The sequence below is a fragment of the Sparus aurata genome, chromosome 4 (genome assembly GCF_900880675.1).
Source record: "Sparus aurata chromosome 4, fSpaAur1.1, whole genome shotgun sequence".
In the NCBI taxonomy this organism is placed as follows: domain Eukaryota; kingdom Metazoa; phylum Chordata; class Actinopteri; order Spariformes; family Sparidae; genus Sparus; species Sparus aurata.
Window position 1 is genome coordinate 17,497,217 of NC_044190.1, and position 19,618 is coordinate 17,516,834.

At 41.8% G+C, this 19,618-nt stretch overlaps 1 protein-coding gene across 1 annotated transcript; it reads left to right on the forward strand.

Moving 5' to 3' along the window:
* Positions 1-294: 294 nt before the first annotated feature.
* wdhd1 (WD repeat and HMG-box DNA binding protein 1) lies at positions 295-18,291 on the forward strand. The gene is made up of 26 exons (XM_030415437.1): positions 295-431; positions 696-789; positions 2,917-3,028; positions 3,157-3,308; positions 4,302-4,413; positions 4,713-4,763; positions 4,852-4,947; positions 5,033-5,125; positions 5,342-5,448; positions 6,846-6,984; positions 7,243-7,459; positions 7,871-8,055; positions 8,198-8,382; positions 8,471-8,712; positions 10,064-10,201; positions 10,289-10,445; positions 10,785-10,899; positions 11,044-11,175; positions 11,282-11,499; positions 11,854-12,002; positions 12,100-12,156; positions 12,503-12,534; positions 12,675-12,845; positions 13,051-13,190; positions 13,277-13,412; positions 17,724-18,291. Exons 2-26 carry the CDS (start codon positions 713-715, stop codon positions 17,913-17,915), a joined length of 3,405 nt encoding a protein of 1,134 aa, XP_030271297.1. The 5' UTR covers positions 295-431; positions 696-712; the 3' UTR covers positions 17,916-18,291.
* Positions 18,292-19,618: the final 1,327 nt, after the last annotated feature.

The window sequence follows — 19,618 nt, forward strand, 5'->3', positions numbered from 1 at the left end:
CAGCTGCACCATTAAAGCGATATTAAAACATCATTAAATATAATCCCATCATATATCATATGTGATTCTGAAATGGTGCAGTTGAATTTCTGGTACCTTAAGTATTATTTACTGCTATTTTCTGCTATTTTCTATGTTTAAATAAGTAAAAGATCAGCATGAACATGTAAACAACAGTTGAGTCCGTTCATCTTTAGCGGTATGTACCTCAATCATCCGAGATTTCGGCAGAAAGAGCAGGAACCCATGAAGAAACATGCCACTCACACATGGCTCAACGTGGGAGGGGTTTGGACAGTTGCGTCATGACGTAGCTGGCGGGAGTTGTGACGCAGCGCTTCCTTGTTTTCAACGCAGCGCGGGAGATTGAAGAGAAGAGTCTGTGGAATCACCCGGGGAAGCTGAAAGTCGCCTTCCTGCCGCCTTCTCAGGTCATAAATAGCTAGATAACTTATTAATTTAGTCTGATTAAAACTTTTCGTTTATCAACTCGACCGCTCGGTTTGAAACAGCGCAGTGAGCTAACTTATATTGAGTGTATTGTTAGCTTTAGCTCAACTCTTAAGCTAGCAAAGAAGCAGCATCGTCAATGGGAGAAACTGACAGGACGGGGAATACACACACAAAAAGTAATGATAGGGTGTTAGTCTGAACTCCACGTATTGATCCCTTGGTTTGTTTACTCTTTTCGACAGTCTGGTGGTTTGTGAAAATGCCTTGTGAGAGGAAGCCGATGCGCTACGGCCACTCAGAGGGACACACCGAGATCTGCTTCGATGACTCTGGGAAGTAAGTCAGACATGTAGAGGCTTTTCTCTGGAAGTTCACCGACTGTGGCTGTTTGCGTTTTTAGATAAATAACATCTGACAGCGTTTGTGGAAGTCACTGAAACTCCTCTGTCTTTATCTCACACTCGGTCATTGCGGTCTTTTTTTTTCTCTTTAAAGTAATTATTAAACATTTAACGTTTAATTCTGGCCATTATAATACCGTCTGTGCTCCATGTGAGTTCATGTAGGCCTTCAAACAGTGATGGAAAGTAACTAGGTTGATTTACTTAAGTAAGATACCCGTGCTGTACTTGATTTTTTCCATTTCCTGCAACTGCATAATTCCACTTCATTACATTTTAAAGGCAGGTATTGCACTTTTTACTCACTACGCTTATCTGACAACTTCAGTCAGCAGTTAATTAAAACAGCGATTCAGATGTATATGTGTAAATACATGCAAATATATGTTAAGGTTTCTTTACCTGCACATTTACCACTTCACTACTTCAGGGGTCGACCCCTCTATCAGGCTTTTACAGTGCAGATACCAATGATTAGAAATCAAGGAGAATGAAAACGGACATTTGCAGTAAAAATTAAAATTTTGTGTCAAAATTTCAAACAACCAGTGATTAAATAAAGTACAATCTACTCAAGTACTGTTCATAAGAACAGTTTTCAGGTACATACTTGTATTTTCTGCCACTGTATACTTCCACTGCATTTTGAAGGCAGGTATTGTACATTTTACTCACTACATTTATTTGATAACTTCAGTTAGTAGTTACTTTGCAGATTGCATGCTGCATCCGACCCATAGCACATAGCAGCATTTTTAATTTATCAGATAAAAAGAAAAAAAAAAACACTGATTCGGATGTATATACATAAATGTAAATATATCTTTGAAGTGACTTTACCTGTACATGTAATCCTTACTAATACTGATTATTAGATGTCAAGGAGACTGAAAACCGATATTTGGGATCGATATTCATTTGCCGTAAAAAATGAAACTCTTTGTGTACAGTTTACTCAAGTTCTGTTCTTAAGTACTGTTGTCAAGTACTTTACTCGAGTATTCAGTGTTCTGCTGCTTTATACTTCCTCTCCATTCCAATTATTTGATACATTTAATTAGTTACTTTTCAGATTCAGATTATTCAGTGTTGACAAGCTGTTCATTGTGACATGTGACCAGTCAGATATTGTTGTGGGCGGGACATGGTGTGAGAGGATGCTGCATCGGGGCCAAAGTAGCACATTTTAAAATGTGTTTATTTTATTGGCAATCTGACAGGAAAATCGCCGTTACTGATAATCAGAAGAATGATGAATGTCAGCCAAATAATTCATCTACCCTTACATTTAATATCACATACTTTTACTCAAGAGTATTAATTTAACACAGTATCTTTACTTTTACTCAAGTTTGACTTTTGGGTACTTTTACAACCTTGCCTTTTTAAGCCAGAGTGTGGACATTAGAAATGTGTATTGATGATGTGATTGAATGTTCTTCTGTCAAACTTGGGGTTCGCTGCAGTGGTAAAGATTTTCGCTTTTACTGTGTCAAACCTTGGAGTTGTTCAGTACTAGTGTTGTCACAATACTGAAATTTCTAACTCACGATACCATGAAAATATTGGTATCCCATACGGTGTTTGATAATGCTGGAAAAAAACTCATAACATTGTGCACAAGATGTGTGTTTGTTATTAAAAGACAAATATAACAAAGGCCTGTGTACTGTGTGTTAAGCACAATAGCATTAAAGGCAATTTTTGACGATTGGCTTTTGGAGAGACGAGAGCGAGCAAGTGAAGAAAACGAGTATTGAAACAGTTTCAAATTTGCAGTCTCTATTTTTGACACTATTGAGTACATGTGAAATGTTTACACTGTATCATCCAGTTTAACAAAGCGCACTTGATTATTAGTCAGTAGCTGTTTGAGGAAAGACACATCAGGTCACAATGTATTGAACAATAATTTTTGAATTTGCTTTCCAAATCACAACATAGTGACTGAACTGACAAAATGTCCACACTTGTCAGTTTCCACCTCCACTCTCGCTGCCTTCTCCCCATCCATGATCCATCTCATGACCTCAAATTAAACTATAACAATTTCTTTTTTCAGGTTCTTTGTGACCTGCGGAGCTGATGGAGATGTTCGGATATGGGATGGTTTGGATGATGACGATCCAAAGTTCATCACCGTTGGTGAAAAGGTGTACTCCCTCGCACTGAAGGTTGGTCACCTGCTGCCTTCGGGTTGTGTCTGACTCAAGCTGTATGATTGATTTGTACTGAGGCCTTTTGTAAGTAACCATTGCAGCAGCTGTCGGTGGTTTATTAAAACATGTTCTCCCCTCTTTAGAAAGACAAGCTGGTGACGGCGAGCTCGAACAACACGGTGCAGATCCACACATTTCCTGACGGTGATCCAGATGGCATTCTGACCCGGTTTACTACCAATGCCACACATGTCACCTTCAACCACAGTGGCTCAAGGGTGGCTGCTGGATCCAGGTACTGAACGTAGAAGAGTGACTTGAAAATCCAAAGTGTTTTGAATTTTGATCACTTTAAAAAAACTGAAAGCAGAGGAAAAGTCTAAGCTTGGCTTTGTCCAAACATAGATTAACCTAATTTACTTTGCCTACTGGTTGCCTACAGTGCTTAAAAAAGAAAGTGATGATTTGCTTCAAAGTCTGTCATGTATTTGATTAAAAAAAAACTGTCTTTAAAAGCATTACATGCCAGTGTCTGATACCTGTAGACACCCTGCAACGATCCCACTGCCTGGTTGGTTTCTTGGAGAACAAAGACATTTCAAGAATATATTAAGTTATGAGGATGTTCAGCTGACTGGGCAGCTTCATCGTGATCCCAGAGAGGAACCAGAGCTGAAAGAAGAGCGAATGTCACTTTTACTTTGTCAAACCATGCACGTTCACTCTGCTCTGGCTTCTCTCGTGGCGGCTACTGAAGCCTTTGTGCGCAACGTGTGTGTTGTGTTCAGTCTCGTGTAAAGTATTACTAAACCACACCGTGATCTGATTACTGTTCCAGTGCAGAATGAGCTGCACACAGCAGTGCACCTGGATGATATTTCCTCCTCGCAGACAGAGCAGCACTTTGGATTGGTTTATGATTAGTCTTGATTGGAGATAAACGTCTGTTTGCTACCAGGATTGATTTGCTCTGAACAGGTTTATCACGGCAATAAAAGCACAGAGCATGGTGGCTTATTGATGCTGCTATTTTCATCCTGGTAATTTCTCTTGTGATATTGATTATGAAAAAAATCAGGTATCTGAGGCTGTTAGGGTGGATGTGGCATCTGCATTCTGGCGGACGTTGGCGGAAATCAGAATTATTGTGCTTCTCTTTTTCATTGATTTTACAATTTGCACTTGTGTTGGTTCACAGCCGGTGTGTCCTTTTAGTCACGCGTGGACACAGATTGTCCGCACATGTCGCTCTGCACGTATTCATTCTCAATTTCTCTGCTTTCCTCAGTGACTTCATGGTTAAGGTGGTGGAGGTGTCGGACAGCAGTCAACAGAAAACACTCCGAGGCCACGAAGCGCCTGTCCTCAGTGTCGCCTTCGACCCCAAAGATGATTTACTGGTGGGTAAACCTTTATCCATTATCATAATGACAGTGTGTTCACATGTTGCTGTCCAGTCCAGTTGTAGACACAGATAAAAAATATGAAAACTATATCATCAGGCTGAGACTTTTAGTCAGAATCCTGATATCACTGCAATCTAATTCCAATATAAAATCCTATAAATTGCCCTGCTCTACTTGAAATGTACACTTGCAAATGCATCAATTTTGTGTGAACAACATTTGACTGAAGCAGACTTTATTAACCTGGATGTCAAACTGTTCTCACAGTAAACTTTGTCTGCTTTCTCTGTCAGGCATCTGCCAGCTGTGACGGCTCCGTGGTAGTGTGGAATATTGAGGAGCAGGTATGTCACTGTTTTACCACGTCGACCGAAAGACTTTATATCTCGCCTGTCAGTCAGTCAGAGGCTGATTTACTTTGTGTCCATTCAGACTCAGGTGATCAGCTGGCCTCTGCTGCAGAAGACCAACGACGTCAGTAACGCGAAGTCTCTGTGTCGGCTGGCTTGGCAGCCTGGGGCGGGGAAGGTCAGTGACGCAACTCTTGATTGGCAGAGTCTCCCATATTTTCCACATCCTGATATAACGAGAACCTTTCTGTGTGTGTGCTCAGTTTTTAGCAGTTCCTGTAGAGTCAAAGGTGCACCTGTATGAGCGAGGGTCCTGGAATCATGTGAGCACTCTGTCCGATGATCTGCTGACGCAGGTGAGGTCCAGGTGCACATAAACACCTGCTCATGTTCATGGCTAATTAGGGCTTGTCTGAATGCTTCAAAGCTTCTGCAGTTGTCATGATGAACAACGTTATAGCAAATTATCTAAGTAAATACTCTGACTGTGTCTGATTGGAAGATTGATGGTCCTTTCTCCTTATTTTGGATTTTTTTTTTTTTTTTTGGTCCCACCATTGTTTCCCCTGCAGCTCATCAACGTGGTGTCCTGGTCTCCATGTGGGCAGTTCCTGGCAGCTGGCAGCGTGGGGGGTTCACTGAACGTGTGGGATGTGAACAGCAAGCTGTGTGTGGAAAGGTACGCAACAAGGGCATTTACAGAAATCAAGAGCCGTTCTGTTTTTATAATGTTGCGCTGTTTAAAGCAGGAGTTTAAAATCTGACACATCATCATCACACCTGGCTGAAGCGTGAAGGAGGGAGGCCTGATGATTAATAACATTTGATTAATGATTTGATAACAAGCAATGAACTTTTAAAGGTGATAACTGCTGCAGCACGGATCAAAACCTAATGAAAGCGGTTCTACAAAGCATCCTGTTACAAAAAGGTCGTCAGCATTGATTTATAGCTGGGGACGACTCTTATTAGATAAAGGTAGAACAAGAGCTGAAGTCTTATTAGAATAATAAAAATTGAGCAGCTTCTTTAAGTTAAAGTTTGTGGACGGCACAACCAACATGCATGTGATTTTGATGATGTTCAAGGCTCAATCCTGGGTGAAAGTTAGGTGAAAGGTCGTGAAAATGAAATTGTTCACAAGTGTAAACATCGTGGCCGCCCTCCGTCTTTGTTTTCATTTTTGTTGTTCACCAATAATAATTCTGTCCAACTGTTAACAACTTTTTTTAGATTCTTCCTTTGCTGGATTATTTTATACTGGTATGTAATGAAGAGTTGGAAGAAAAATCAACACATAGCTGCAACATTTGCATTTGAGATGGATCCATTAACTTCAGATATAAAATCATTTTGACAGAGATTTGTACTTTATGTAATATTTTGCGGTTGGAAAATAACCTTGTCAGTGTTCTCTGGAAGCCAAATGTTTCTAAATTGCATCAAACATTTCTGCAAAGTAAGAAGACTCAATCCTCTCTGTGATACATGCACAGATGCTGATATTATCTTTATATCAATATATCTTTATCTAAATGAACACAGGAAGTTTCCTGAGAAACAAGAAACAATTGGCTGGAATGCCAGCATAGAGTTATTAAAAATCAATGTACATCTGTCTGTTACAAGTTAAAATCAGTCATGTTAAGTATATCTATGCACAAATTGTCAGCGTGGCTGTTGGTTGTCAAAATGTCTTACTCTGGACAAAAGTGATAGACCGACAGACGTCATCCTACACCGGATGTCTGGTCAGATTCAGAATCTTGTTAACTTTGATGAGAAAGTTCCTGATCATAATCAAAACACTGCCTGTTGTAAACTGCTTGGATTTAGACTCATTCTCCAGCTGCGTGTGTTGCGGCTCCAACAACATTTAAAACAAAAGTGTTTGTAGAAAAACATCTTTGTATTTCTCATTTATAAGTTATTAGGCATAGTAATGTTTTGGAGTTGGTACTGCAACTTTTTTAATTGTATTGTATTTTTTGATGCCATTTTTGGTGCCACAGTGCTGTGCGGGGACAAATGTAATTTGGGATATCTGCAGTTGAAGTTTTCTTATCTTTGCTGCAGACAGAAGCATGAAAAGGGTTTCACAGTATGCGGTTTGGCCTGGCATCCCTCCGGCAGCCAGATTGCCTACACAGACACAGAGGGCCGTCTGGGCCTGCTGGATGGACTCGGCACCTCCACCAGCACCACCACCACCGAGGTACTGCTCCGAAAACAGGATTAAAATGCTGCTTTCAAATCAAATGTACCAGAGCCTCTTTGGTCATTGGTTAGAAATTAGAAACAAGGCAACGTGTAGCTCCTGCTTCTTTTCTGTCAAACAGTATCCATGACTAAGGTCATGCTCTGAAATTGCACCAGCGCTCTTGTATTCCATTATGTCGCCCTACAGTTAACACACAATTTATCATTCTCATTGTTTTAAGTTAAAGTTATTATGGTATCGCTGGACTTTCAGGAGGCACCAGCAGCAAAAAAGCCAGCAAAAGACTATGACGACCTGTTTGACGACGATGATGATGATAGAGTCATGGATGAAGGACTGAGTGACACCAACTCACCGGTTAAGAAAGCTGTCACTGGGAACGACGATGATGACGACGATGACTTCCTGATGCCTGCAACGGGGCGTGTGAGGAACAGAGGGGCGATCCTGGATGATGAGAACTCTTTAGGTGAGTGAAAGAAGAAGAGTGAGTGTGGGGGGGGAATGGTCAGATACAAATGACGGAACAAAACAAAAACATGAAGGTGTTGGTTTGTTATCAAGTTGTTGGGCCACCACAAACTTCCAGAGCAGCGTCAGCCTGCATGCTACAGAATCTTCCAGTCTGTTGAAGTCCACTGGAGGAATGAACAGTAATGCATTAAGTTAGAATGAAGCTCATGAATCTGGCTGCTGGCTGCCAACCATTCGGTCCTGTTGAACTTTTCTCCGCAAATTAGCTTCATGGTTAGTTTCTCAGCTCTGAAGGAAACAAACATGAAACCTCTGTTGACTTGTTTAACTGTTACAGTCTAAATGCATCATTCAGGTGAATGAAGAGTTAGTGGATTTAGCTTTTAATTTATTCCTCTTCCTTCAGACACAGGATCGCTGAGACTCGGTCAGGACAAATTCGGGGATGATGACGACACGGGAAGTGCTGTCATACCTGCAGCTGCCCCCCTGGTGCCCTTGCGTCCCGTCTATGAGGGACCAATGCCTACGCCTCCCCAGAAGGCCTTTCAGCCAGGCTCAACGCCAGCACACCTCACACACCGCTTCATGGTAGGACGGTAGACGAATTTAAATTGTAGACCAACATGATCATTTTATGTTGTTGTGTGACCTTCAAGCCTTCATCTTGAACTGAAGGGGAATAAAATGGTGTTTTAGTCACACATGAACTAACAGCTGAATTGTACCTCAGATGTGGAACTCTGTGGGAATCGTTCGCGGCTACAACGACGAGCAGGACAACGCCATCGACGTGGAGTTTCACGACTCCGCCGTCCACCACGCCATGCACCTCACCAACTCGCTGGGTCACACCATGGCTGATCTTTCCCAGGAGGCCGTGCTACTGGCCTGCCCCAGCACGGACGAGCTCGCCAGGTGAACCTAACTCGATCCCATTTTGGTCTTTTTTTTTTTGTTCATTTTTCTCAGGAAATGTTTCAACCATCTCCTCTTCTCCTCTCAGTAAGCTTCAGTGCCTCCACTTCTCGTCATGGGACACCAATAAGGAGTGGATGGTGGATCTGCCGAACGACGAGGACGTCAAAGCGCTGTGTCTGGGTCAGGGCTGGGCGGCGGTTGCTACCGACGCGCTGATGCTCCGACTCTTCTCCATCGGCGGAGTGCAGAGGGAAATCATCAGCCTACCGGGGCCCGTGGTCTGCTTGGCTGGACACGGAGAGCAGCTGCTCATCATATACCACCGGGGTTAGACACACACATACACACTTTCTTGAGCTCTCTTAAATCCATCTGCTATCAATGTATGATACTTGACTAAAATACAAGAAAAGCTTAACTCAGTAAAATGTCTAGGTCACTGTGTGAAAAGTTGGATTCAATTTCAAAACTAAACTTTTCCCTGTACAACAAGTCGGCTGGACTAAATGCAAATGCTTTCTATTGAGAGTGAGGAGTTGTCGTCATGGTACAAAGCCCCTCCCTCGATCTCGCGGGATCTTCCCCCTCTCCGCCATGATGGCAGGATGCCGCCGGCAAAACACGATTGTTTACGTGTGTTCTTAACTCTGTAGTAGAGGAGGTTTTTACAATTCCGCACTGTTTTACCATGCCTGGTAGTCACTGCTGCGTTAAAAACTGCTTCAGTATTGCCTCTGCATTTACACTCGGGTACGTTCTCTAAAAATGTCTTTTTGTCAGTACAACGCTGTTTTCACCACCTGGAGGCTTGTAGATGGCCAAGTCCTGCACCCAGCCACAGCAGAAAGTCTCGTAACTTTCCAAAGACTTGTGGCTTTTAAACTCCTGCATTGTGTAGTAACTTACACCAAAAACAAGGTAACTGACGATGTCCATGTATGTGCAAGGAGGTAAATGATCCCGGTCTCTGTGCCATTCCTCTGCAGGGAGCTCGTATGGGTCGATATTTTCGATTTCCGAGAGCTTCTCCAAATACCGCTGTTATGCGCTTGGTGTGAGCTTGTTCCTGTAAGGTCCCTTTTCTTTCGCCTTATCTTTTTGCATTGCTTTACTTTCTTCCTTTTCTTTCTCGTATTCGTAGATCCGTCTCTGTCCCGCCGAAATAATAAATGCGCAGAAATTAAAGAGCTCTGGACTGTTAAGTCGCGCCTCTGTGAAGTTCTGCAGGCGTTGCCCCTGACAACCGATAGCGTCTCCTACCATCATGGCCGACCGGCTCAGACCCCACCCAAATCAACCCAAATCAGCACGTGACTCCTCAATCTCAATAGAGCATAAACAGTTACATGCTATAAATTCAGGAATACAAACAGATTTTGGATTGATTTAATAATTGCCGTCATGCTAGACATTCCTAATTGTCCACTTCTTAACTTAGAATTTGCTACTTTTCTTTGTGGTAACTGTAAACGGAATATTTTCCTATTTTGAACTTCATTTGTAGGAAGAAGCAATGTAACAGGCACAAAATAATCAAGGCATTTCTTTTCTGCTATTTTCTTATATTTTATAGATGGATGATTTATCGGTTACTCAAGAAATAATGAAGTGATCAATCATAAGGTGAAATAATGCATTGGCCTTATGTTTGTGCGTGCGTGTCATTTCCCATCCTCAGGTACAGGTTTCGATGGAGAGCAGGCTCTCGGTGTCCAGTTGCTGCAGTTTGGTAGAAGGAAGAGGCAGCTCATCAACTGCGAACCCCTCCCACTGTCTCGCAAATCTCACCTGTCCTGGCTCGGATTCACTGCTGAGGGTCAGTGTGTCAAAGAAGAAAAATAAATGTTTTTAATTCTCCTGCAACGCTTTCTCTCACCTTTTGTTGATTTTTGTTTATAATTAGGAACCCCATGCTTTGTGGACTCGGAGGGTGTGGTCCGGATGTTGAACCGCTCCCTGGGCAACACATGGACGCCAGTGTGCAACACCAGAGAGACGTGCAAAAGTAAATCAGATCACTACTGGGTTGTTGGAGTGCACGAGAACCCTCAGCAGCTCAGGTGAATTCACACGTCCTCACCATGCTGTTTCTGTCTTCATGTCAGCTCGGAAGTCAGTCATATGTCGTCTTCTCTTTAAGGCACTAACAATGAACTGAAACATGCTATTGCCTCAAAGTTTGGGCGCAAGTCTAAAGACTGACATGACATGCTTGGAAAAATTTTCAGCAGGACTGATCTGATCTACAATAACCAGAATACAATATGCACAACAAACAACTGTGCTTCACATTGTCCTGATTCTGTTCCCCCAATGTTATCCTGTTGTTAGCGGTAGTAAATAATTACGCCCTCAAGGTTTCTTCATCTCCTGAATCCAGTCTGTTCTCGTCCAATCAGGTGTATTCCGTGTAAAGGCTCCAGGTACCCTCCCACTCTGCCCAGACCTGCTGTGGCCATCCTGCCCTTCAAGCTGCCTCTATGTCAGACAACCACAGAGAAAGGACAGATGGAGGTAAACATGCCAGACACACCTGAGACAGCTTGATTTGCTCACATGTGAGATTCATGAACTCAGAGAGGCAGTCAAAAGCTTATCATGTTCTCTGTAATGTGAATTGAAAGTGCAAATTCACCTCATCGTCCTCTCGTCCTCCAGGAGCAGTTCTTGCGTTCATCCCTTTTCCACAACCACTACAGCTTCCTGTCTACCAGCGGCTACGAGATAGATGAGGATGGGCTGAGTCGGTCCCAGAAGGAGCAGCAGGAGCTGCTCATGAAGATGTTTGCAGTGAGTGTGAAAACTCCTCACACACCAGCTGAGGATCACTCTTTATTTATAAAATAATCACTGGTTTAGCTGAATAAACTGATGCAGAGTCTATGTTTTCCTCCAGTTGTCCTGTAAGCTGGAGAGAGAGTTTCGCTGTGTGGAGCTGGCACAGCTGATGACTCAGAGCGTGGTGACTTTGGCCATTCGATATGCGTCCCGATCCAGGCGCATGGCCCTCGCCGAGCGACTGAGTGAGATCGCCCTGGAGAAAGCCAATCAGATCCAGGAGGAAGGGCCAGAAGAAGAGGAGGCGGAGCTGGAATACACCAGACGGACCTCTGGGTAATTCAGAAATGAACTGTTGTAGTAATTGTTGTAACTATTAACTATGTAACTATTCACACTTTTTACTGTTATACAGATAAAAGGTTTGTAGAAAAGTGTAACTCAGATAAGATCTTGGAATAAAGCATCGTTCTCAGTACCAGTATCAGTGGAACTTGGTACACTTAAAAGACTTGATGTTGGTAGACAGCCCATGTTAAAGCACTTGAGTCTGGATGTGGATTGAGATGTTCCTAATTGCCAAACATGTGAAAGATGTGTTTTGTTTTTTGTTTTTTTTTACAAGCGCTGTCGTGCTCCAGTACTGGGAATTCAGGTGCAATTCTTGATTTTATTCTGTGTTTGCTGCAGGTACGGCCAGAGTGAGGTCACAGGAGGATGTTACAGCAACAGACGTCGTCAGGAAGAGGAAGAGGAGCGAGAAGGAGAAGAAGAAGAGGTCAGGGAGGAAGAGGATGGACAGGAGATGGAGACAGAGGAGTCAACGGAAATCCGAAAACGTCAGTTAAAATGTTTTCCTTCAGCTTCATTTTACACGCATATGTTCTCAGCGCAGGATGCCAACGACGTGTCTGAATTGTGTCTCTCTCACTGCAGGTGTGAATCCGTTCGCTAAAGAAGCGGGTTCACCAGTGAAACCATCTCTGACACCAAGTGAGTACACACCTCCAATACTTCATATGTGTAAATGTGATGGTGTCAGAATCACTGTGAGGGTTGAGAGAGTACTTTGCTGCTGTTAGTGTCCGGTACATATTATTTATCATCCGTGTAGTGTGTCAATATCAATATTTGTAACTATGATGAAGGAAAATCCTCTTTGGTTAGCTGACTGAAGTTTATGCTCTGTAAATGACTAGTAGTATTCTGATCATACGACTGTTTAGTCAGAGGTGTAGTGACTGCTGTGTATTATTACATGTAGTGACTGCCACAATTTTAATATTTGTAATTTTTATTTTAAAGCACCTAATGTCTCTCTTTGCTTTCTTCTTTGCAGTTGCTAAAGTTGGACGTGCAAACCCTTTCAAGGTAAGATCCGAAAGTATTTTGATGTCAGCACTGTTTGATTTAGAATTAGTTAAACCTGAACACGCTAAAAGACTGTAAGGGTGTAAGTTCACGAGAGACTGACACGTTTTGTTGATAACGTCTGGATGGGAAACGTGCAGGTGCTCGGCTCAGGGAAACTATCATCTTCGTCCTCGTCCGGTCAGCCTCGAGTGACTAACATCTTGGACAACATGACATCGAGCAAGAAGTTAAGTCCGCTCAGCGTGTCTGCTGGGAAAGGAAGCAAAGGCCCTGTCCTCAAACCGCTGGCTCCAAGGCCCAAATCGAAGGTAAAAATACTCAAACCATGGCGAAGAAATTGATGTCAGGCAAATACATATGATAACAGATACCAAATGCATCCGTATTTAAATTGATTAAACCTGTAGACAGTACCATGCATGTTGTGCATCCATGTTGCCAGACTTGAGTGCAAGTCTGCAAGTGTAAACTCATTGAGATTCTCTTATTATTGTTTATGTCTCTGCCCTCCAGACTCAGTCCACTCTGCTGCAGATGACTGGCTCAAAGGCAGCCAATAAGAAGACTCAGAACATTCAGCCGGCTGCGGATCAGCAGAAACAACCAGATGTCCCGCCTCCAGCCTCACCACTAGATAACACTGAAAATAAGAGGTAACATTTTCGAACTCTTAAAAATGACTTTGCTAGAAGCTCCAAGGTCGATTTACTTGGTTGTAATGTTGACTGTGTGCGCTCAGGCCGAAGACGGGCTTCCAGCTCTGGCTGGAGGAGAACAGGAAGAGTATCACAGCTGACCAGCCAGACCTGGAGGAGACCGACATCATAAAAGAAGCAATGGGACGCTTCAGGGCGCTGACAGCAGAAGAGCGACTGGTAATGAAACACTGAGGGGTTCAGAGGGGAGGATGATAAAAGATACAATGCAAGTAAAAAATGTGACATTTGACCAGAGTGGTCAGAAATCTGCTGAGTGATCTTGGAAAAGTTTTTTTCAAAATTACTGTTGACCGAGTTGGAGTTGTGCACCTCTAAAAGTCCTCGTCAAAGAACTTGATTTTTGTTATTCATCAGCCATTTTTGGCCGGGGAAATAAAACAAAAAAATATGTTACAAGTTTTTCAGACACAGTGGAGGGTGTTTTTAAATTTAAGACAAATAATAAGCGTGATGATGCGTTCCTATATTAGTGTATCTCTAAATTTAACCCTCAATATTCAGACTATCTCTTCAAATCCACAAACATCGTGTGTTGAGTACACATCCATCTTTGTTTATCATGTCTGCATCTTCCAAAAAGTATATTATAAATTATTTATTTGTGCCAAACGATACAGGAAATCTGAAAGAACTGTTCAAATTGTACTGTTGCGGACAAAAGGATGGATAAACTTGGACTTGAAATTACTTTTAGTTAGCTGACCAAAACCACAACTCTACCAAGAGACAAGATGGAGTGAAATAGTATCATCTGATATCTGTACTTCATCTTCTCTCTCTGAAGGGAATATACTGTGAGCCGCTTCCATTTCATCCTGCCTGCTCTAGATTTCCCTGAATACCAAATTAAGAGAAAAACCAACAAAGAAACCCATCAATTAGTCTGTAAGACGGCACTAATTATCAGCTGCAGGCCCATTAACCCCTTCCTCGACACCGTGCAACCAGACTTGTGTCTGACAGAGACCTCAGACAAGAGAAATGTCGCTGTGACAGAAAAGCAGCTGGGTGTAACAACGTTACTTCAATGGATGTGAATGCATCGTCCAATTTCCTGTGCGGTCACGTTTACTGTGTGCATGTTAACGTAATGAATGACGACAGACAAATACCTCATTTCCCGCAAAACGCTCGTAAAATATGACTAATAGATGAAGAACTTCTTTGTCAACCAAAACCCTTTAGAACTATTTAGTTGACCCACAGTCGTAAGTGTTCACACATTAAAGCACTTTATAAACCTTGATCCAGAAGGCGTGAGTGACACAATGAGCCGAAAATGTAAAAAACACTAATTAACCTGTTTCAGGAATTGTTGTTGACCGTCCAGTAACCAACCTGCTGATTTTTGCCAATATTTAAACTGCTGTAATTTTTGGGAATAGATTATATAATAATAACATATAAAGTCCTGTAAAGGCCTAATAGACATCATTATGCGTTGTGCTGAAAATATCCAAATACAATGTTTTTAAGAAAGTCGAAATTCTCAGATTTCAGCTTCAAAAATATATTTTTATGACAAGATATTGTAGTACATCATTTTGGGCTTTAGGAAACACTGATGGTCATCATTTCGTGAGATTTTACTGAACAAATCTATTAATCAAGAAAATGATACACAATGAAAAATAATCAGTCTTTGTGATCTCACTATTTTGATCAACATTTTGAACTAAGTCATGGCATGCTGCAGCAGAGTCCTATATTGTCCAAGATTTTCACTGAAACATTTTTCAAACCGGATGTTCTGTCGGCTCTGGACATTCGACGGGTGAATAAATGAGGCCGCCTATGTCCGTAATTACACACCTCATCCTCTCATCCGCCCGAGTGCTAACAGGTGTCAATCTGTATGTCTGTGTGTGTGTAGTAACTAGGTCGTGACCCTGCATTCATCATGACTCTCGGCAGAAAGCTGGATGACACTTGACGGACAGAAAGAAAAGAGGAAGTGGGTGTGGAGGGGGAGGGGAGGGGAGGCCTGTTGCCTGGGAACCTGGTGGAGTGTGTTTTGGCCGTGAGGGCACAAAGCATTGATCTTATGATAATAGTGTGTGAGAGACAGCGAGCTGCAGGGGAACAAGTGTGACGATACAGTTTTCAATTATTTTATAAGGACAGTTCCAGAGTGATTTCCAGTGTTGTTCAAATTTTTATTATAACTCCAATTTGTATTCCAACAGTTTTTGCATGAAAACGGTTTCAAAAGTTGAGATGCATTCAAGTCTTCGGCAAATTGAACACAACAAATGTGTACTAAGGGGAAAAAAACTGCATTTTTGTGTTTTTGAGGGCTAGTGTTCATCACATCTTCACTGTGTTTATACCAGTCGGCACTTAGCAGATTCACCTGCACACATTTGCAAGTTGAAAAGCAACACCGTCGGGCATACGGTAGGTTTTATGAATCCGAATTAAAGAATTGCTCTGTTTTGCAACAGCCGATTTTCGGTCCTCTCAGAGGCAACGTGATTCAATGTCACCCCAACAAAGGAGAACATGCGCAGATAGAATATATTTATTCCAATTAGATTATACTTTAACGTGGTTACCTGGCACTAATATGTTCGTATTAAACACATTACCAAAGGTTCACGCCACCATTCCATTCTGATCGGGCTGGATCGGATCAGGCTTTTCCAACTATGGTGGTTACAAGAGGCATTTTTATTCTCACATTATTCTGATCATTAGTAGAATATTAGGTTGCATGTGAACACAGCCAATTATTAACAATAAGGAAAAACGGCAAACCCTCACACTGGAGAAACCAGAACCAGAAAATTGATTTTCTTTTGATAAATGACCTGAAATATTAATCAGTTATAAAAATGATCGTGTTACTTTCTGTCCATCGGTCCCACCACTAAATTGAGTTAATTTAATCCAACTGAATTTCTGATTTGATCTCTCTTTTAGTTGCCACCTGTAGCAACACACCCACACCAACTCCAACCAACGCCTCATGCAGATTAAAGGAGAACTTTGGTCGATTTAAACATGCAGCTTCATTGCTCAAGCTACCCTTGACTTGCCAGTACCGAAGACGCAAACACATTTGGTCCAACCATTACAGAGCTCCGTGAACGGAGACTTAGCATTAACAGCTAACAGCATGGGGTCAGAACTTTACACTGTGTTTTAAGCGTCTTAACATGCTCCACATCTCACACCAAAAGTTATGCAACATCAGCAGACACCTTAGCACACAGCACTGTAGTGTGTATGACTCAAACTGAATAAAAAAGTAGTTAAAACAGTGTGTTTGTGCAAGGAGCTACTTACCTGTTTGTTGACATCCGTGTCTTCCGGTAGCTAGACCAAACTAGCATATCCATCGAGCGTGTACTTACTCCCTCACTGGCGGAGACGGAAAAGTAATCCAGCATTTTCGTGTTTCTGTTCATAATGTACATGTCCATGTTACAGCCTGCCATGAGCCATGAGCCTTACAATAGCCTGTTAAGCCTGTTAAGTGCACACTCGATGGATATACTAGTTTGGTCTAGCTACCGGAACACACGGATGTCAACAAACAGGGAAGTAGCTCCTTGCACAAACACACTGTTTTAACTACTTTTTTATTCATTTAGAGTCATACACGCTACAGTGCTGTGTTGTAAGGTGTCTGCTGATGTTGCATAACTTTTGGTGTGAGATGTGGAGCATGTTAAGACGCTTAAAACACAGTGTAAAGTTCTGACCCCATGCTGTTAGCTGTCAATGCTCCGTTCACGGAGCTCTGTAATGGCTGGATCAAATGTGTTTGCGTCTTCGGTACTGGCAAGTCAAGGGTAGCTTGAGCAATGAAGCTGCATGTTTAAATCAACCGAAGTTCTCCTTTAATCAATTCAGATGAAATTCAGTAGCAAAGCTTTGACTTATGGTTTGTGGTGAATTAAAAAAAACCTGGACAATGATGATAATTTGACCTGAAACCAGTTGCTCCAAATCACATTATCCTGTCCAAATACAATCAAATGACAACTGAATAGCGAGACGTCACAGCTTGTACCATCTACCAGCTCTGTAATGGTAGTGTTTGTGTGAATATGCACGGGGTTAATAGCAGTGCTTCATTGGGTGCTGGAGGTGAAGAGTGTGTGTTTGTGTGTGTGTTTGGCCTGTGCTGCTGCCAGTCCACTCACCAGGCCGGATGATTCATCCCGGCTCCATTACGTCCAGGGAGGTGCTTCCTTTTGTCTCGGCTCAGGGAGCGAAAAAAAAAAAAATAAAAGCACGAGGAGGAGAAGAGCCGGCAGGCCAAAGAGATGCAGCCTGTCAATAGTGATTATACATGACAGGATGCAATTTCAAATGTTTAGTCATCATCATGTAGGTGTTCGGAGCCCGGGTTGAGACAAAAGAACAATCTGTTTTCGTTTTGTCATCTTTGGTAATTAACATGTGCTCTTCATGTCCCCTTTTTTTTTTTTTTTCTTTTTTTCTTTTTTTCTGGTACAGTCGTGGACGGAAAGAGCAAAAGGGCAGACCGGAGATGCAGCAGATCTGAAGAAGAGGAAAAGAGCAGAAGGAGGAGGAGGAGGAGCGGAAAATGAAAATGGACAGGCAGAAGCTGATGAAAACAGTGCCAAGAAGAAGAAATCCTTGGATCCATCCTCCAAGCTTGCAGCATTTGCTTTTAACAAAAACTAAATGTTTTAATGTTTGCCGATGGTCATTTTTGTTCAGATTCATGTGTGAAAACTGTCCATCCCGGTAAACCTGTTCGCTGTGTTGATGTTGATGATTGAGACACTTAATCAGAACATTTAAGCTCTTAAATGCCTTGAAAGTTAGTGATGGATCATTGACATGTATTAATAATGTTTGGATGGGTTTTCTGTTTTTACATACATAACATCTCTAAAACCCATTCCTGTATTTTAACAATTAAATAAATGTAAATGTTTGTTAGTTCACGTTTTAGTCTTTGTTGTCCTTGTTATATCATCAATGTTATTCACATAAAGCGGCAAAAAGAGAATTTGGTTAAAGGTAGAAAAGACCATAATAAAACAGCATGTTTGACCCTTTCTTGTCAACCCTCAGTTTTCCAAGGAGACCCACGTTTTTCATCTCTCCTCCCATGGTCACAATTCCCCTGTATTTCTCCTAATGTATGACAATTCTTCTGTCCATCAGGGGTCTTGCACCACATCAGTCCCCATCGAGAAACTGACAAACACAGGGTAGTGGTGTGCACAGACTTATCTTAAGCGCCAGGGCCAGAAAAAATGACTAAAGGTGATAAATATTACTTGATGGCACAGATTTTTACAAGTTTATACTGCAAGCTGAATTAGTCTGCGCTGTTGTAGTTGACATTTTTTGTTATTTCGTTCTTTGAATATCACCAGAGTAGATGAAACACAATCCATGAATTTCATATTTTCCGGGGGTTGGACCCCCTGAACTCATTCATGTCAAATACTGTATGCCTTGATTCAGTGCTTTAAGTTTAAAGTTCTTGGGAGTTGTGCAATTAGTTGTGTTGTTTATGATAAACGTCTACATCCTTTTACTCCCACAGGCGAAATTTAGTCTAATCTTCTGCCAAGAAGTGAAAAAGCGCAGATATTTCTCAATTCAGTCAAGAAATGACCTAATCTAAGTTTCTTAACGGACATCTGTGTTGACCTTTTGTATTATTTAATACTAGATTTGTTTTTCTTTCTACGGCTAGTAGGCTAACTGCTACCGTCCATTCACCAGTTAAATATCAGTATCCGGATACAACAAAAGTAAATGTACTCCAGTAAAGTTAATGAAAAAAAAAAAGTAATTAGTTACGTTTACATTTGGTAAAAAAGGATTTTACTAACAGGATTACAGGTTTAAAATAAAGAATGACAGACATCAACATCACTATGGTCTTGAGTGAAGCCAAATACACTCTTCATAAAGATGTCGATGAAGGTTCAGGGTCATCCAGGTCATGGTATTACTGAGTGACAGCTGGACGCGTTTCAGTTTGTTCAAGGCGGTTCAACTCTCACCCAAGAAGCTTCTTCAGTTCTAACTGACTGGAGAGGAACCGCAGGCCTTTCAACTCATTAAAGACCATTAAAGACCTGTGTGAGCTCTGAGTTTCAGAGTCGTTGGGGCCACTTGTGGGTAGTTGTCCCAACCGGCCTTCATGTGGGTTTCGGAGGCTAGTTGAGCCCAGGTGTGAAGGGTTGTTAAGCTGTCTGAGGAACTCAGTGCTGCATTCTCAAGTTTATGATACCTACACATTTTTTTGTTTGTTTGTTTGTTTTTTAACACTTTATTTGTATCTTTTCAGTTATATAAAAACATCTTATTCTCTATTCATTTAACAAATGACCATAGAGAGACAATCCCAACAACCACAAAAA